The sequence below is a fragment of the Typopeltis vanoorti genome, chromosome 4, assembly GCF_054136105.1.
Source record: "Typopeltis vanoorti isolate ZY-2024b chromosome 4, IOZ_Tvanoo_1.0, whole genome shotgun sequence".
Taxonomy (NCBI): domain Eukaryota; kingdom Metazoa; phylum Arthropoda; class Arachnida; order Uropygi; family Thelyphonidae; genus Typopeltis; species Typopeltis vanoorti.
Window position 1 is genome coordinate 65625251 of NC_143552.1, and position 16187 is coordinate 65641437.

A 16187-nucleotide genomic window follows, 5' to 3' on the forward strand; every position below is an offset into this window, starting at 1 on the left:
ACAAACATAACGCATGAATAATGTGCGCACTTGAAAACGAACGGACGTGGTTGCATCTAATATGAATCTTCATAATTCAATATGTCGTGTGTTGTAACAGACATATTTAATGTACATGTTGTACATGAAAAAATAAGACATCCCCTGAAAATAAGCCCTAATGCTTCTCTTGGAGCAAAAATTAATATAAGACCCAGTCTTATTTTTGGGGAAACACAGTAGAAACATTTAAATTACTAAAGGGTTTTTATAAGATTGATGCAGGGGAAATATTTCAGCTGTTTGATAGTGATGGAAGAACAAGAGGTCATCCCTGGAAAGTAAGGAAGAGTGTGTTTAACAAGGATGTGAGAACTAGATTTTTTGCCTGGAGGGTGGTGAATGAGTGGAATGCATTGCCTGACTCAGTTGCGAGTTCTTCGTCTAAATGAATTCAAGAAGAGGTATGATAGATATTGTTTTGATAGTTTGGGTCTCCCATCATGAGACTACTGACTCCATGGAGATACCCATAATAATAATAATAATAATAATTGGAAGTTCCTCTGCTCTTCCCTAGTTGCCATTTCAATGCCTTCCAACCTGAGTTCTCTTCATAAGTTTCACAAGAGTACTTTATTATTCATAAATTAAAAAGGCCAGATTTGATAGATATTATTCTGCTTTTTACAGGTACTTTCTTACTGCTAAGTAAAATTTTTATTTAAAAAATCTGTTTCACTTCTAGATGATCATTACAGAGTAGGAGAAAGAGTATCCATTACACTTGATGTAAAGCCTCGTAATTTATCAGGTGTCCTAATGGCAGTACACCATAAAAGTAGAGCAAGAAAGGAATTCAAAGACTATCTTGTGTTACAAATGGTACAAGGAAGAGTAATCTTTACTGTAGATAATGGTGCTGGCAATATAACCGCTTCATATACCCCTCAAATTGATCACTACCTCTGTGATGGCAATTGGCATACCATTCAAGGTAAAAATACTTCTATTTATTAAAACTTGCTAATATTGTATAGCAGTGGTAAATAATAATATTTATTTTTAAATTTAAGTCTTGAAATATATATTTGTTCTATTCTAAAGTTTCCTAAAATAATAAATATTGGAATATGTTTTTTTTTCCATTGTTTCAAATAAGCTTGTCTTGAATACAAAATATGTCCAATAGAATAATTTAGAATAACTATGTACATTTTATTTCACATTTAAACATTTTGGTATAAACTTTCTTATCTGACTTTGCGATGATATAAATGTTACTTATAACCAAATGGCTTTCAAACTGATATGACATTGGTGGTCATATTTTTAGTTAAGACTGTGAGATATGCTGCCATGAAAAGAAATCTCCTCACCATTCCTCCAATCACTACTGAAGAACAAATATGTATATCCATAGAGGGAATAGTTTATAGACCAAACTTTGGCTGAATGAGTGCCTAAAATTATTATCAAGTGGTCTTCTTCAGAGGGAATTCAAGGACTCATCGAGGAAAGGGCCACATTTAGATCACTATCATATCCTTCAAATACACATCTACTGGTAGTCCATTCCATACATTTTGTTAGAAGAACCTGGATCTCATGCTTACTGACCACACCCTTATTCATCTTCCAGTAATGTTTTCCTTTACCTGTCTAATTAGCCATTATCTCACACCAGATAGCCTCAAGCTCTATTGCCTGTGTTACTCATTCTACTTATCCTACAGCTGTCCAAGGCCATAAATTGCTTAGCCTTATTAAATAACAAAATTAAATATACTCATGATGAACTAGTTGTGCCTCTGTCCCCAGATTCATTTGAAATAGTTGAGCATATTTCTGCTGTTTCTGCAGACAGAATATTTGCCACTATGCAGGAAAAGCTTATACAAAAGTTCAGTTTAGTCTTCAGAAGGAAAAGATTCTTCAGATGTTGCTAACCTTTTTTTCATCCACTGAAGATGCTCAAAAGACAGCTATTAATATTTCAGTATGGCCTCTTTCTACTGAGGAATTAAATGTGCTTTCTAAAGATTTTATGTTAGTACCAAAAGTCATTCCAGTGATGGGCTTTTTTCTGGTTGTTTTCAAAGTGCTACGTGATATTTCTTCACATATCACTAACCAGCTTCTGTTCCTAATCGAACAAATACTTTTCAAGTCTAAACCTCTTTCTTCAAATTTGTCTTACCCAGAAATCAAGGCTCCAGTCTCCTCCACTATATATCCCTAGCCACAACATCTGATCTACTCCTCACAGTTCTTCCCAACATTGCATTTTCTGCAAACAGCTGAATATCCCCATTCAAACCTTTCCCAATATCATTAACAAACAGGATAAACAGCAGTGACTCCTAAAACAGACCTTTGAGGCACACCACTAGTGACTTTCTCTTCTGGAATATTGTTCCCCCATACACAATCTGCTGATACTTATCAGACAGCAAATTTCCAATCTACTGCACTAATCTAATATCCAACCCCATATCTTCTAGTTTCACTATCAACTGGCAGTTATTATCATCACATAGCAATCTATCAAAAGTGTTTGTAAAATCTAAGTATACTACTGTGTGTCCATCTCCATTGTTTCTATGAAATTCACTTGTACACTTATTGTAATAAGTAAAACATGATCCTCCTTTAGCAAATTGGTGCTGTCCATCAAAGAGAATACCATTAATCTTTAAGGATACCCGTGGCATAACTATAAAACCACAAAATGTCATGATAACCACAATAATAAACTTTAATTGATGTACAAATTTTTTCATACTAAAAATAACAATACATCATCAGTATGTGGAAACAGCAAGCAAAGACCGGAATGCAAGGTACATACAACAATCTGTTTACGAATTAAATTAATTTTAATATTGATAAATATTATTATTATTATTATTACCCCAAGACTTCATTGAGTCAAAGACTCATCTGGGAGGTCCTTTTATCACACACACACACACACACACACACACACACACACACACACACACACACACACACACACACACACACACACACACATCTCATCATACCGTGTCTTAAACACACTCAAACTCCTTGCAGACACCATACTCTCAGGCAAGGCATTCTTATCATTCACAAATCTGCACGAAAAAAACCTGCCTCTCACTCCCCTACTCACACCCTCTTTATACAGTTTCCAGGGATGCCCTCTGGTTCTACCCTGACCTACACTTGTTTATTAAAACTATTTTTGGTGTTTGCATAAAATTAGAATCTCCCAAACTTCTGGGGAAGAGAAACAATCATTCTGATTCAGATTAGGCCAATGTAAAAGGGTTTCACAACTTTCTTTGAAAAAGTATTCATATTTAAATATATTTCTATGCAATAATGTGTCCTCTCCCTCAAGCTTACACAAGAACTTCTCACTGTCAAAACTTTCATGAAATTAAATGATTAAAACCCTCATCAAATCCAACAGATAACTGACATCTAAATTCCAACAACTAAGGATTTTTCAACAGACTGCAGGATTCCAATCCCTTATATTTCTAGTATCTCTCAATCTATTGGTAGAATTTTGAAGACATTTGACCTTAATCTTACATATATTTCTATCAACAGAATTTCTCATCTGTTACCATCTTCAAAAGACAAACTGTTGCCTCTATCATTAGTTGATGATTACCAGCTCCCTTGCAAATGTAATTTGATATACTTTAGGAAGACAGGCGTTCTGTGGAAAGAAGAATTAGTGCACATTACTACATTGAATACATGAAACCTCAAAAGTGTAGTCTGGCACAGCATGGTACTAAACACAGCATCCTATGGGATGAAGCTCATCTACTCCATAGAAACAGTTTTAAATATATAGGCTTTTTCAAAGAAAGTTGTGAAGCACTTTTACCTGAAATTTTGACTAATCTGAATTGAAAAGATTCTCTCTCTCTCTCTCTCAAAAATTTGGGAGATTCTCATTTTATGTAAATGTCCAAAAATGTTTTAACATTATTTATTAGTATTAAGTTCCAGCACATGGCAACTGTTTTTAAGTGGTAAACCTATTATTTTATGTACTGTGTATTCTTGTTCTTTGATTTGCTTGTTGTTTCCACACACTGATGATGTACTATTATTTTTAGTACGAAATATTTGTACTTTCATTAAATTTTATTACTGTGGTGATCATGTAATCTTGTTGTCCTAAACAGAATACCACTGTTGTCAATGGAATTCTGGATCCTGGTCTTCTCTAATCTCTCCAGCACTTTATCCAGAACACCTGACACACAGACTGGCATATAATTTGAAACTTCAGTTCTGTCATCTCCCTATCTCCCTTATGAAGCAGTACAGTCTTACCTTCCTTCCAATCCTTTGGAACTTGACACAATGTAAGCCTCATACTAAATAAGTATGCCAAGGGAGATGTCAACTCCATGGCACATTTCTTCAAAACACCATGTGTTTTGAAGAAATGTGCTTATTTTTTTACCTATAGGTAAAAATTTACCTATAGGAGTTGCCAAAAGTTGCTGTTTATTAGATTACTCTGGATTTAGAGAAAGATGAGTTTATTTTTCACTTGGTTAGACTATGATAAATTTAGTTTAATCCTTTATCCAAGTGTGAGCAAACAAAGTTTGCACCTGAAAATATCTTCAGGACTGGGGTAAGGTAATACATCCGGGCAACTTGTAGCAAAGGTGGACCAAGCTAACATCACTCTTATCTCAGTATCTTCCATAATGCAAAACACATCTCCTTGCGGATATGTATAATGTTATGCATTAAGGGAAGAGCCACTACCTAGACTACTGGGCCTGGCTGCCACTGAAGAGACCTCAATAAAGGTCAAAACTAGTCTGGGTAGTGGCTCTTCCCTTAATGCATAACATTGTACATTATCCGCAAGGAGATGTGTTTTGCATTATGGGAGATACTGAGATAGGAGTGATGTTAACTTGCTCCACCTTTGCAACGAGTTTCCCGGTGTTGTACCACCTTACCCCAGTCCTGAAGATACTTTCAGGCGCAAACTTTGTTTGCTCACACTTGGATAAAGGATTAAACTAAATTTATTATAGTCTAACCAAGTGAAAAATAAACTTTCAACATCTTTCTCTAAATCCAGAGTAATTTAATAAAAAGGTGGCACACCTTTTGGCTCCTATAGGTAAAGATGACCTCGCCATTGCTTCTGCTTGGTATCTCCACTTCTGGGCCTGGCTCCCACTGAAGAGACCTCAATAAAGGTTGAAACTGGTCTGGGTAGTGAACCTTCCCATAATGCATGGCATTATACATACCAATAAAGATATGTACTTTGCATTATCGGATACTAAGGCAAGTGATGTGAAGTCATTAGCTTTCATATACGAGTTGCCCTAGTGCTGATTATATTTCAGACGCAAACTTTTTTTGTTTAAACTTGGATAAAGGATTAAACCAAGTATATAATTTCTTCGTATCTTTAATATATTCTATTCAGATTCAATTAATTATTATTATTATTATTAACATCTGACTTCCATGGATTCAAAGGGCTCATTGTATGAGGACCATACTTTCTCATGCGAAAGAAAAGATCATAGAACTGGGCCTTAAACCTATTCACAGTTTCTGTACTCACCACACTTTCAGGCAATGCATTCCACTCACCAGTCACTCTCTCTCCCTCCCTCTCTCTCTCTCTCTCTCTCTCTCTCTTTCTCTCTCTCTCTCTCTCTCTCTCTCTGGAAAGATTTTGCTTCTCACTCCCCCTGCTCATGCCTTCCTAATACAGCTCCCAGGGATGAGCTCTTGTTCTATCTTTGTCTCCCTTTACTTTGTGAAAAATCTCTGTATAATGTCAATGTCCTCCTCATTATTACCATAATCTGTTGTGATGTTCTTACAATTTTCGCAATGTGACACCCGTACTTCAGATCTCTGTCCACCATCACTCCTAAATCTCTCATTTCTTCCACCTCCTTCTAAATTCCATATTAATTTTATATTCTGCATTCCAATCATGCTTACCAAATTTCTAGACCTTACACTTTGCAATGTTAAACTGAAATCTCCTCACTTGTCCACTGGCAGTCTGTTGAGATCCTCCTGCAAGTTCACAACATCTGCTTTGCATCTCCTAGTTCTTCCCAAATTTTCATCATCAGCAAACAGCTGAATAGCTCCGGCTATGCAGGTTCCAAAATTATTAACATGCAAGTTAAACAGTAATGATCCCAAAACAGATCCTAGAGGCACTCTACTAGTGACTCTCCTCTTTTTCAATACTGCCCCTGCATACACAACCTGCTGATACCTATCTGACAGCCAGTCGGCTATCTCACTAGTCTGTTATCTAATCCTACCTGTTGCAATTTAGCTACCAGCTTGTCATGTGGAAGTGTATCAAAGGCCTGTGTAAAATCAAAGTATATCACTGTATATTATGCATCTCCTTTATCCAGTGAATTCATCATCTTGTTGCAGTACATAAGCAGATTGCTAATGCATGATCTTCCCTCCCCTCCCCCAACAAATCCATGTTGACCATCATAAAGAATACTGTTATTATAAACCCATTTCTGAATCCTAGTCCTCACCAACTTCTCTAACACCTTAACAACAATTCCAGGCAGATCAGCCTGTAATTTGTAGCTTCAGTCTTTTTTTTCTTTTTTTGGGACTCGCTCTGCTGCAAGACTCATGTTAACCAGATGTACCGTAGGTGCCATCACCTGCAAAGAACATTTCTTCAAGACACACGCCAATATATAATGTCAAGTCCTACTTACTTTATTAATATCAAGTTTATTTAATTCTTCATATACTTCCTGCTCATTCACTATCAGTCCTACTCTGCCTTACTTTCTACACTACAGCTTTTCATGATATTGGAAGATTTTTCACTTGGTTAGATTATAAATTATATATTTAGTGTAATCCTTTATCCAAGTGTAAGCAAACAAAGTTTGCACCTGAGCCTGAAGATACTTCAGGCTCATGGGATGTAGGCATTGGATGCTGGTGATTTGTGATGTGTATATTAGTGTTAATGGTATATTAACTTTGTTAGTATATTATACCGTATTATAGACTATTATACGGTATCTGAGTAGGGATTTGCAGATACCATGATATTGGAGTTTTTTTTAAGTTAGATGGAATAATGTCTTTTACTTGGAAGAGATTTTACTTCGCTGCGATGATGCAGAGTTTGGTATGTAGATATTCTATATGTTTTGTCCATTTAAGGTGACAATCTATGTAAAGACCAAGGTATTTTGCATGTGTTACAGGTTTGATTTCGGGACATTGGCATGTTTTTTTTTGTTGTTAATGCAGTGGTGTGTGACAGTGTATTGATAGTGGTGCGAGGCAAATGATTCTCGGGTTGTGTATTATTAACATCTGTGTTTTGGTGCTGTTGATTACAATTGCGTTTTGGTAGCAGTATGTTGTGATTTCATTTAGGTCTTGTTGTGCTTTGGAGAGAACCATGTTGATGTCTGTGTGGATTGCTAGTAGTGCAGTGTCATCTGCGTACTGAAATATTTGACTTCTTATGGCCAAGTTATGAACATCATTAATGTATATGTTGAACAGAGTAAGTGATAATATGGCACCTTGAGGGACACTGTGTTTTATTTGTATACCACGGCTGTGACACGTACCCATTTTTTACTTTTGTTCTGTTTGAGAGATAGTTCCTTAACCAGGTATGCAGTGTTCCTCTTATACCTATTGAGTATAGTTTGATGAGTAGTATGTCATGTTCAAGTGTATCAATTGCTTTGGTTAAGTCAAGCAGTATAAGGCAACATAACTTGTTTTTGTCTAGAGCTTTGTTTATCGCATTGGTGATATTTTCTAATAAAGTGCTGGTGCTTTTTGTTTTCTGAAAGCCGTACTGGTTTTGTGAGATGATGTTGTACTTTTGTAGTCTGGTGTGTGTTATTTTTTTCTAGATTTTTGAATACATAATAATAATAACATACTCACTACCTTTCCTGCCATGCTGTTGTCTTTCATTCTCCTTAGTAATCTGCCGATATCCATTCTCAAATTCTCCTACTATTCAACCATATCTTGTGTTCCTAAAACTACCATTAACTCTCTTACTTATTTAATCCTATTATCTGAAGCATCAATCACCCTGCTTCCCCTTGGAAAAATAAATCTTGTGACTCTCATTCACCATACTTTTAATAATCAAGCATCTATTTGTTCATTTGATTCTTTTGCATATATACCGTATCTGAGTAGGGATTCACAGATACCATGATATTGGAGTTTTTTTCTACCAATCTTTTAATTTCATTCTGCACATGCATCATCTTTATTTTCATCCTTATGAACTCAACTCTCAAATACTGTCTTCTGTTTACTCTTCTATTCTTTTGCAATTTATTCCATCTGTTTCGCTCTCTTTTATATTATCATTTGCATGCTTTCTTTCAAACTGACACTTTCTCTCCTTATGCTGCTAATACTAACAATCTCCTGCCCTTTTTCCAACAGAATGTGACATTACTAACAAGGAGTGCTACTACTACTACTACTACAGTCTTTTGCCCTTTGTGTAACACGGAGTGTAATATTTTGATGGACTGCGAGTTTCTATTAAATGAGAATAGGGAGGCAGGAGTGAATGAAAACTCACAGCCTACCAAAATAGCACATTTCCTTGTGTGTGTGTGCGTGCGTGCGTACATGTGTTCGTTCATTCGTTCCACATTGCTAAGATTAAAAGATATCATTTCATGCTCTGGTTTGTTTATAATAATAATCTTATTATTTAATGAGCAACCTTTGTTTAATTTCAGCTATCAAAAATGGCAATGTTGTGACCTTAAGTGTTGATGGCAATTTTGTTGATCCTGGTATTGGTATTGGTGGAGTATTAGCAACAGACACTAATGATCCTTTATATATTGGTGGAATACCTGATCCTAGTCACACCAAAGGAGTTGAAACAACAGGACATTTTATAGGATGCATGCGCTATCTTGAGCTTGATTCTCGTCCCCAGTCTTTGTCTCAATCTAAAGTTTTTGGACAAATCACCTTAAATTCTTGTCCTAGAATATGAAACCCATGATTGTAAATATTGTTATTGTGACTTATCAGGTGTTTAATAAGAACATTTAAAAAAAATTATCCAATAAATGCATTTATTCAGTAAAAGTATTCATTTTTGGTCATCAGAAATTTTATGTTTCAAAATCCATTCCTTGTTACACAGCAGTCAGTATTCATTATGCAACAATTATGGACCCTATTACCATGTTGGAGTAATAACTTATATTTAAAATAAAATAAACTAATTACTCAGCATTTTGACCTTTTTATATTAAGGTAATCATCTGGAATCCATGTGTGTGTGTGCATGTGTGTACACATGTACACACCCATGCACTGACAAAAGTACATAAGCTACATTATAACTCACTACAGCATTACTAATTTGGTCAACTTTAACTGACCCTATTATATGCATAAAATTACATCAATAGTTACTGGGTGGAGTTCATGAGGATTAATTACTAAAACCATGTTATTTTTAGTTGGCTGAAGGACATTTTTACCCAGAATATTAGAAGTTTATTATCCTTTACTAGTTCCAGTTTAGAGGTGCACTGTTTTAGTACTGTTACTTGATTGTAAATCACTGCTACCTAGGAATTCTTCAAGTACTAAAACCTACAAAACTGGAGCATGCTGGTAATAAGATTCCAGTGATGTAATGAAATTATTCTTCAGCAACCTGATTACAAGAAAAACCTTACAACAACAGGTTGAAGATGTTTGGTTTACAGAAATTGGTTGACAGGTGCAAACGGAGTGATATGAATGAGACATACAAATTACAGAATATTTTTTTACATAATACAGAGGAAATTTTTCAGAACAGGTCTGGTAGTGGGAGAACTAGAGGCCATCCTTGGAAACTGAGTAAGAGTGTAGTTAGTAAGGGTGTTGAACTAGTTTTTTGCTTGGAGAATAGTGAATGAGTGGTATAGGTTGCCAGAGGCTGTTGTGGGTGCCATGAATATGAATAAGGTCAAAGCAAAGTATGATCGATTCTGTGCAAACATTGGTTAGTGCTTAGCATGATGTTTAGGGCCTCTCTCGATGAGTCTAAGGACTCCATGGAGTAGCCTTTAATAATAACAATAATAATAATAATAAATAACAAGATTCTGGGTAATTAAACCCAATGAACTAGTCGATAGCAGTTGATTTAATCCTATAATCACAGCAAACTTTCATTACAGCAAACACAACTATAACAAACTACTGGAAAGGCCAAAGCCCCATTGGAAGAATGCTATGATAAAAAAAAAAAAATTGCTATATCAAACTATCCACCATTACAAATATTCCTGTGGTTCATGTGATTTTTTATAGTGAGAGTCAACTATATATAATTTTTTTTCTTTATTGCAGTCAGGCTACGGTCAGCAATTGGTGAAATGTAACATAGCTTGTGTCCAGGACCGGCACATAGTATTTTTCTTGTGTGTGCAATTAATGTTCAGCACCTTTCCAAAATAGTTTTTTTTGAATAAAGCATGAATAAAAAAACAGGAAATGAAAACTGCTTTACAGTATAATGTTACCTGTGGATTAGTCCTGCTTATACAAATTTTTTCAAGTTATATAAATTTTCAAAATAATATAAAATAGTAATATAAAGTTAAGAGATTTATTCAGATATTCTTTACATTAATTTTGCATTAACAAATAAATTAATTTTGAAGATTCAACGAAGATAAGAGAATTTTACAAGAATGTTTTGCATTGGACTCGAGAGTTCGCCGATTATTTTGTGTCGCTAATGCCACCCTAACAGCCCGCTAATATAACAGGCTCGAATGTCGAGAAGAATGAGTTATCAGTAGTAAGCTGACTTTTAGGGCAGGACCACATGCATCCAATCCGATTATAATTAGGATATGGAATTCAACAATTAATCATAAGTTGATTTATGATACATCAAAAAATAAAGAACTATTTTGGGTATATTTTCATAAATTTTAATCAGAAATTACAGTGATATAATTGGGTCCAGGATACAATTTCAAAATTTATTTGTTCGTTTCTGGGAAGATCTGAAGCGGCCCGAATGGAAGACGATGTACATTCATAATTATATGTACCATTCGTTGTGCATTTAAACTCTTATCTCATATTTTTTGACATCTTTTAGGGCGCATTTTTTTCTGCGGCGCCTGTGTATATTGCACACTTCACTTCGCACACGCCACCAGCCGGGCCTGCTTGTGTCCTTTTGTATATATTCCTGCACTCCTGATGACAACATTAATGATAAAGGTTGAAATATGGAATATTAATTTATCTTAAATGTGAATTACACCAGATTTTTATGTGATTCCCACCTGTAAAAAGTTGTAAATTAGCATATTAATACTGTGGGTGGGCTAAGGATTTTTTTATTATATTTCTAAAATTTTTTAAAGTATTTTTTTTTTCAATTATTTTTACATAACCTGAAAACATTACTCTAGAGACCAAACATGAAGCGTTTTCAAGCAACTTCAAGCCTCCAACATGGTATTAGCCTCTATACATTTGCCATAATTATGTATTTAAAGTTACCTGTTTTGGTATGATATAAAACAAACAAAAACAAGCCTTAATGTATTTTCAGATTGCTATATAACATAGTTTTTGGATGAATTGTTACAACTCTCCTTTCCGTACTCTACCCTTCAGCAGAAATCTTCTGAGCTTTATGATATGTCAAAATTTATGTATTGCAAGTAACTCATACTGAGATGTTATGCACTATATGCTTGTCAAAAATAGGAGTAATAGTTTTAACTGAAACAAATGTCTTCAGATTAAAATTTTAAGATTGCTGTGCTACTACTTTAAATTGGACTGAATAATAAAAAAAGTATGTGAGTAATAAAAATGTAATACAATAATCTCTTAATATTTCCTTAACAAGTATATAAGTATATACTGTACTATGAGATTTAGAAAGTTGTGATTATGGAACTAATTAATGATATATTGAATGATAATCATAATGGAATGCTCAACAAATAAATAAAATAAAATAACCTTATAAACTTAAAAAACTATACAGGTTTATACACATCACATGAAACTCAAATGTACAGTGTTTGGAAGGACTTCAGTTGTAAGTAAAAAATTAAAATAAAAATACTTGTCTTTTATGAATCAGAACATACTAAAAATGATGATTCTGGTGTATAATATTTTTTTGTACTTTACATTTTCCTTACTTCTCCAGAATGTTTAACTAACCTGTATCAGGCAAGAACAGCAAAGATGTGTAGGAATAAACTGAACCCTATGCATTAAAATTAGTTGCACATCAACAGTCTCCTCCATGTGAGGCAGCTGTTCGTTGTCATGGGGACCTCCCAGTGATGGGACTGACCCTTTTAATTTTTATTCTTGGGCTGTGCTTCAATCTACTTCTCCTGAGTTTTTATTACTATCCTGTCTTCTAGACCATCACTGGGATCTAATGCCTTGCTGCCATGTTTGCTATGCAGCACCACCTGTGGACATCTGGAAATGAGGATCCTGGTAGTCTCGCAATACTTTGGCATTTGCTTCAGCAAGGTTGGCAGTCCTGGATGGCTGGCCAGCATCAATCAACTGGTGGGCTTGCCTGCAAGGGTCAAGGATGTTGCAGTGGGTCTCCTTCCCCATGATTGGGGACAGGGTCCAATCATGGGGAAGGAGATCACTAGGCTTGCTGTGGTGCCCGTATAGCGTCTGGAGTAGCCTTGGCATTCACTCGCAAGCATAGTCACTGCTTCCCAGAGAGTGGGCATCCATGTGTGGCTCCATGATGGGTGAAGCTCTGGTGCTGAAACAGAATCCTCCTGAGAATGAATACTTCATCCTCTTGTTTATCAGGGCCCCTCAACAAGCTCCAGCCTTATCACAAAACCATAACAACACTAACTGAAAATCAGAATAGGAAACAGAAAACATCAAAAAGCTGTGATCAGTATACCATGTTTCTTAATAGTACATTCAACAGGGGAACGTCCTCTTGGAAAAATGTTTCCTTTCTTCCAGAAGGGTTTGGAAAGATTAGCACGATCTCCAAATTCTGTAAAAAAGCTGCACTCAGAAGATATGCTTATTGAAGCATCAGTGAAGACACAATCAGAAAAGCTACTTCATGCAACATCAATTAGGAGAATACCAATTACATTACCCCCACAAAACTTAAACTTTTCCAGAAATGTAATATCGGAGTGGGATCTCCTCGACATATCAGAAAAAGAGATCTCCTCCAAAATGAAAGATACTGCCACAAAGAAAATTCTTATATGTAGGGATGGTCACATAGTTCACACCAGGAACATCATCCTTATATTTATTATTATTATTATTATTATTATTATCCTAAGACCCGATGGAGTTAAAGACTCATCTAGGAGGTCCCATAGCTCATCATATCTGAGAAAAAATCCAGAAATTGAGGGGTAGGTATACCACCCACTGGCCCTCTATCCTTCAACACAATGGTTTCCCAGTTGCTGACCCAACAGTGATTGCTGGAACACTTGGGGAGATCTTTGCAAAAAATATCAGCAACATCTTCCTATCTCTCTTTCCAAGTTTCTTGCTCAAAAATGCAAAGCAGTAAAACAACAAATCCAGTTTTCTTCAAGCCTCATTGAACAATACTATGGTCCCATTCACAAAACAAGAAATGAAAGCTGCTTTGCTTAAATGCCATTCAATTTCTGTTGGACCATACAATATCCATTAGAAGATGATAAAACATCTGTCAGCATTGTCCAACTGTTGCTGCTTAACAACATATTTTTCTGTCGGAGCATATTTCTGGATACCTGGTAAAAAGCAATTATAGCTGCCTTTCCTACGATAGGATCCAAAATTCCCAAATACTACCACCCACTCTGATTAGCTGTTTGTGCAAGATTCTGGAAAAAATGGTTAACACTTGTCTTACAAGACAAGAGTTAATAGAGAGAACTTTTTTTTTTCCCTAGAAAACTATCTAATCTTGCTTGCAAAAATGTCATCCTACTATCGATCATCTAATCTGTCTGGAGGCATCAAGAGATGCCTTCCTAGAATGCGAGTATCTGGTATCAGTTCTCTTCTATATGGAAAAAGACCATGCTATTGCTTGTAAATTTGGAATACTGAAGGACTTTTATAATTTTAGTCTTAAAGGAAATCTCTCTCTCTCTTTTTGTCAAAAACCTTATCTAACCAATTCTTCCTAGTCTGAGTGGAAACTGCCCTCTCCTGACCATATAAACAATAGGGAGTCGCACAGTATAATAAATTTAGTGTGAGCAAACAAAGTTTGCACCTGAAAGTATCTTCAGAAAGGTCGAAACTAGCCTGGGTTGTGGCCCTTCCCTTAATGCATAACATTAGACATATCTGCAAGGAGATGTGTTTTGCATTATGGGAGATACTGAGATAGGAGTAATGATAGCTTGGTCCACCTTTGCAACAAGTTTCCCAGTGTTGTACCACCTTACCCCCAGTCCTGAAGATACTTTCAGGCGCAAACTTTGTTTGCTCACACTTGGATAAAGGATTAAACTAAATTTATTATACTATAATTTATTATAACCAAGTGAAAAATAACTTTCAACATCTTTCTCTAAATCCAGAGTAATTTATTAAAAAAGGGTGGCACACCATTGGACCACTCCTATAGGTAGAGATGACCTGCTAATGCTTCTGCCTGGTATCTCCACTCGGGCCTGGCTACCACTGAAGAGACCTCAATAAAGGTCGAGACTAGTCTTGGTAGTGGCCCTTCCCTTAATGCATAACATTAGACATTTCTGCAAGGAGATGTGTTTTGCATTATGGGAGATACTGAGATAGGAGTGTTGGTAGCTTGCTCCATCTTTGCAAGGAGTTCCCTGGTGTTGTACCACCTTACCTCAGTCCTGAAGATACTTTCAGGTGCGAACTTTGTTTGCTCACACTTGGATAAAGGATTAAAGTAAATTTATTATACTCTAACCAAATGAAAAATAAACTTTCAACGGAGTCCCACAGAGTTCTCTTATCTGTCACACTTTTTGCAATCAAGATCAACTCAATAACAGAACAACTTCCTCCAACAGTAAGTAATGCCCTCTATGTGGATGACTTCACCATCATCTGTTCATTCATGTAATATGAGGGTTATAGAAAGACAGCTACAGCAACACCTTTGTCTCTGTAATATGCAACAAAAATAAAATTCCTACCAGACCACCCCAGCTGGCTATTTCATTCACAATCAGAATATTTAAAACACTTGATACACTGCCATAAAACCTTTTGGTTTGTGGATAAAAGCTCTCCATCAAGCTTGAAAGGTTGCAGTCCATAGCATAGACCATACATTATAAACACACTTTTATCATTGTGGGCATACATACCTGCATACAGCTTCTCTTTCAGAAAGCTACTGAAGTTTTCCACCTTTCTGTTGTCTACCTACCAGCAAGTCTTTGAAGTTCACAGAATGTAATACTCTGATTTTTGTGCCTATCTACATGGATGATTCAAAATCAAAGGACCTATTGGAATCCTCTGCTATCTTTTCAGACAACATTATATAGCTGCACAAATCCCAACTTTACAGCTGAACTATATGCTTGCACTAAAATACATTAAATTGTACTAAAGGTGCATAATATATTCAGACTCACCTTCAGGCTAAGAAGTCTAGAGCACCAGAAACATCCAATGCTCTCTCACATCTAACATCATCTCTTTCAGTTATGGAAGCTACACTTCAGTGTATGTTTCTGTTAGATTACAGGCCATGTTGGGATTAAAGGAAATGAGGCTACAGATACTGCAGCTTTCTACTCAATTCTCAAACATCCACCATATAGAAACTATGAAAGTTTCATAAACTTTCATATGAAAAGTTTCATTATTAAACTTTCATAGTTTCGTCATCTAAAAATATTAAATGGAAAATTCCAGAAATAAACAATTTTTAATTCCATAGGCAAAGTGGATATTAGATCCAACATTTCAAAGGCAGCAGGTCTTTGATAGTTTGTAGAATTCATAGTTTATAAAAACTATGAAAGTTTCGTAAGTTGACCTGAGAGCTTATGAGAATACAATCCTCGGCATCCTCAAGTTGCCTTATTTGATATTTGACATTAATTGCTTTAGGGGTGAAGCAAGATGCTTTTCATATTCCCCTCTATCTGTTATGG

At 35.6% G+C, this 16187-nt stretch overlaps 1 protein-coding gene across 1 annotated transcript in view; it reads left to right on the forward strand.

Annotated features, from left to right (window-relative positions):
- The window catches only part of LanA (laminin subunit alpha), a 1191635-nt gene extending 1179473 nt beyond the window's left edge, over nucleotides 1-12162 (forward strand). The window contains exons 60-61 of the mRNA XM_090391815.1: nucleotides 728-976; nucleotides 8775-12162. Coding sequence (XP_090247941.1) covers nucleotides 728-976; nucleotides 8775-9040 — 515 coding nt within the window. The 3' untranslated portion in view covers nucleotides 9041-12162. The remainder of the gene's footprint in view (nucleotides 1-727; nucleotides 977-8774) is intronic.
- Nucleotides 12163-16187: the final 4025 nt, after the last annotated feature.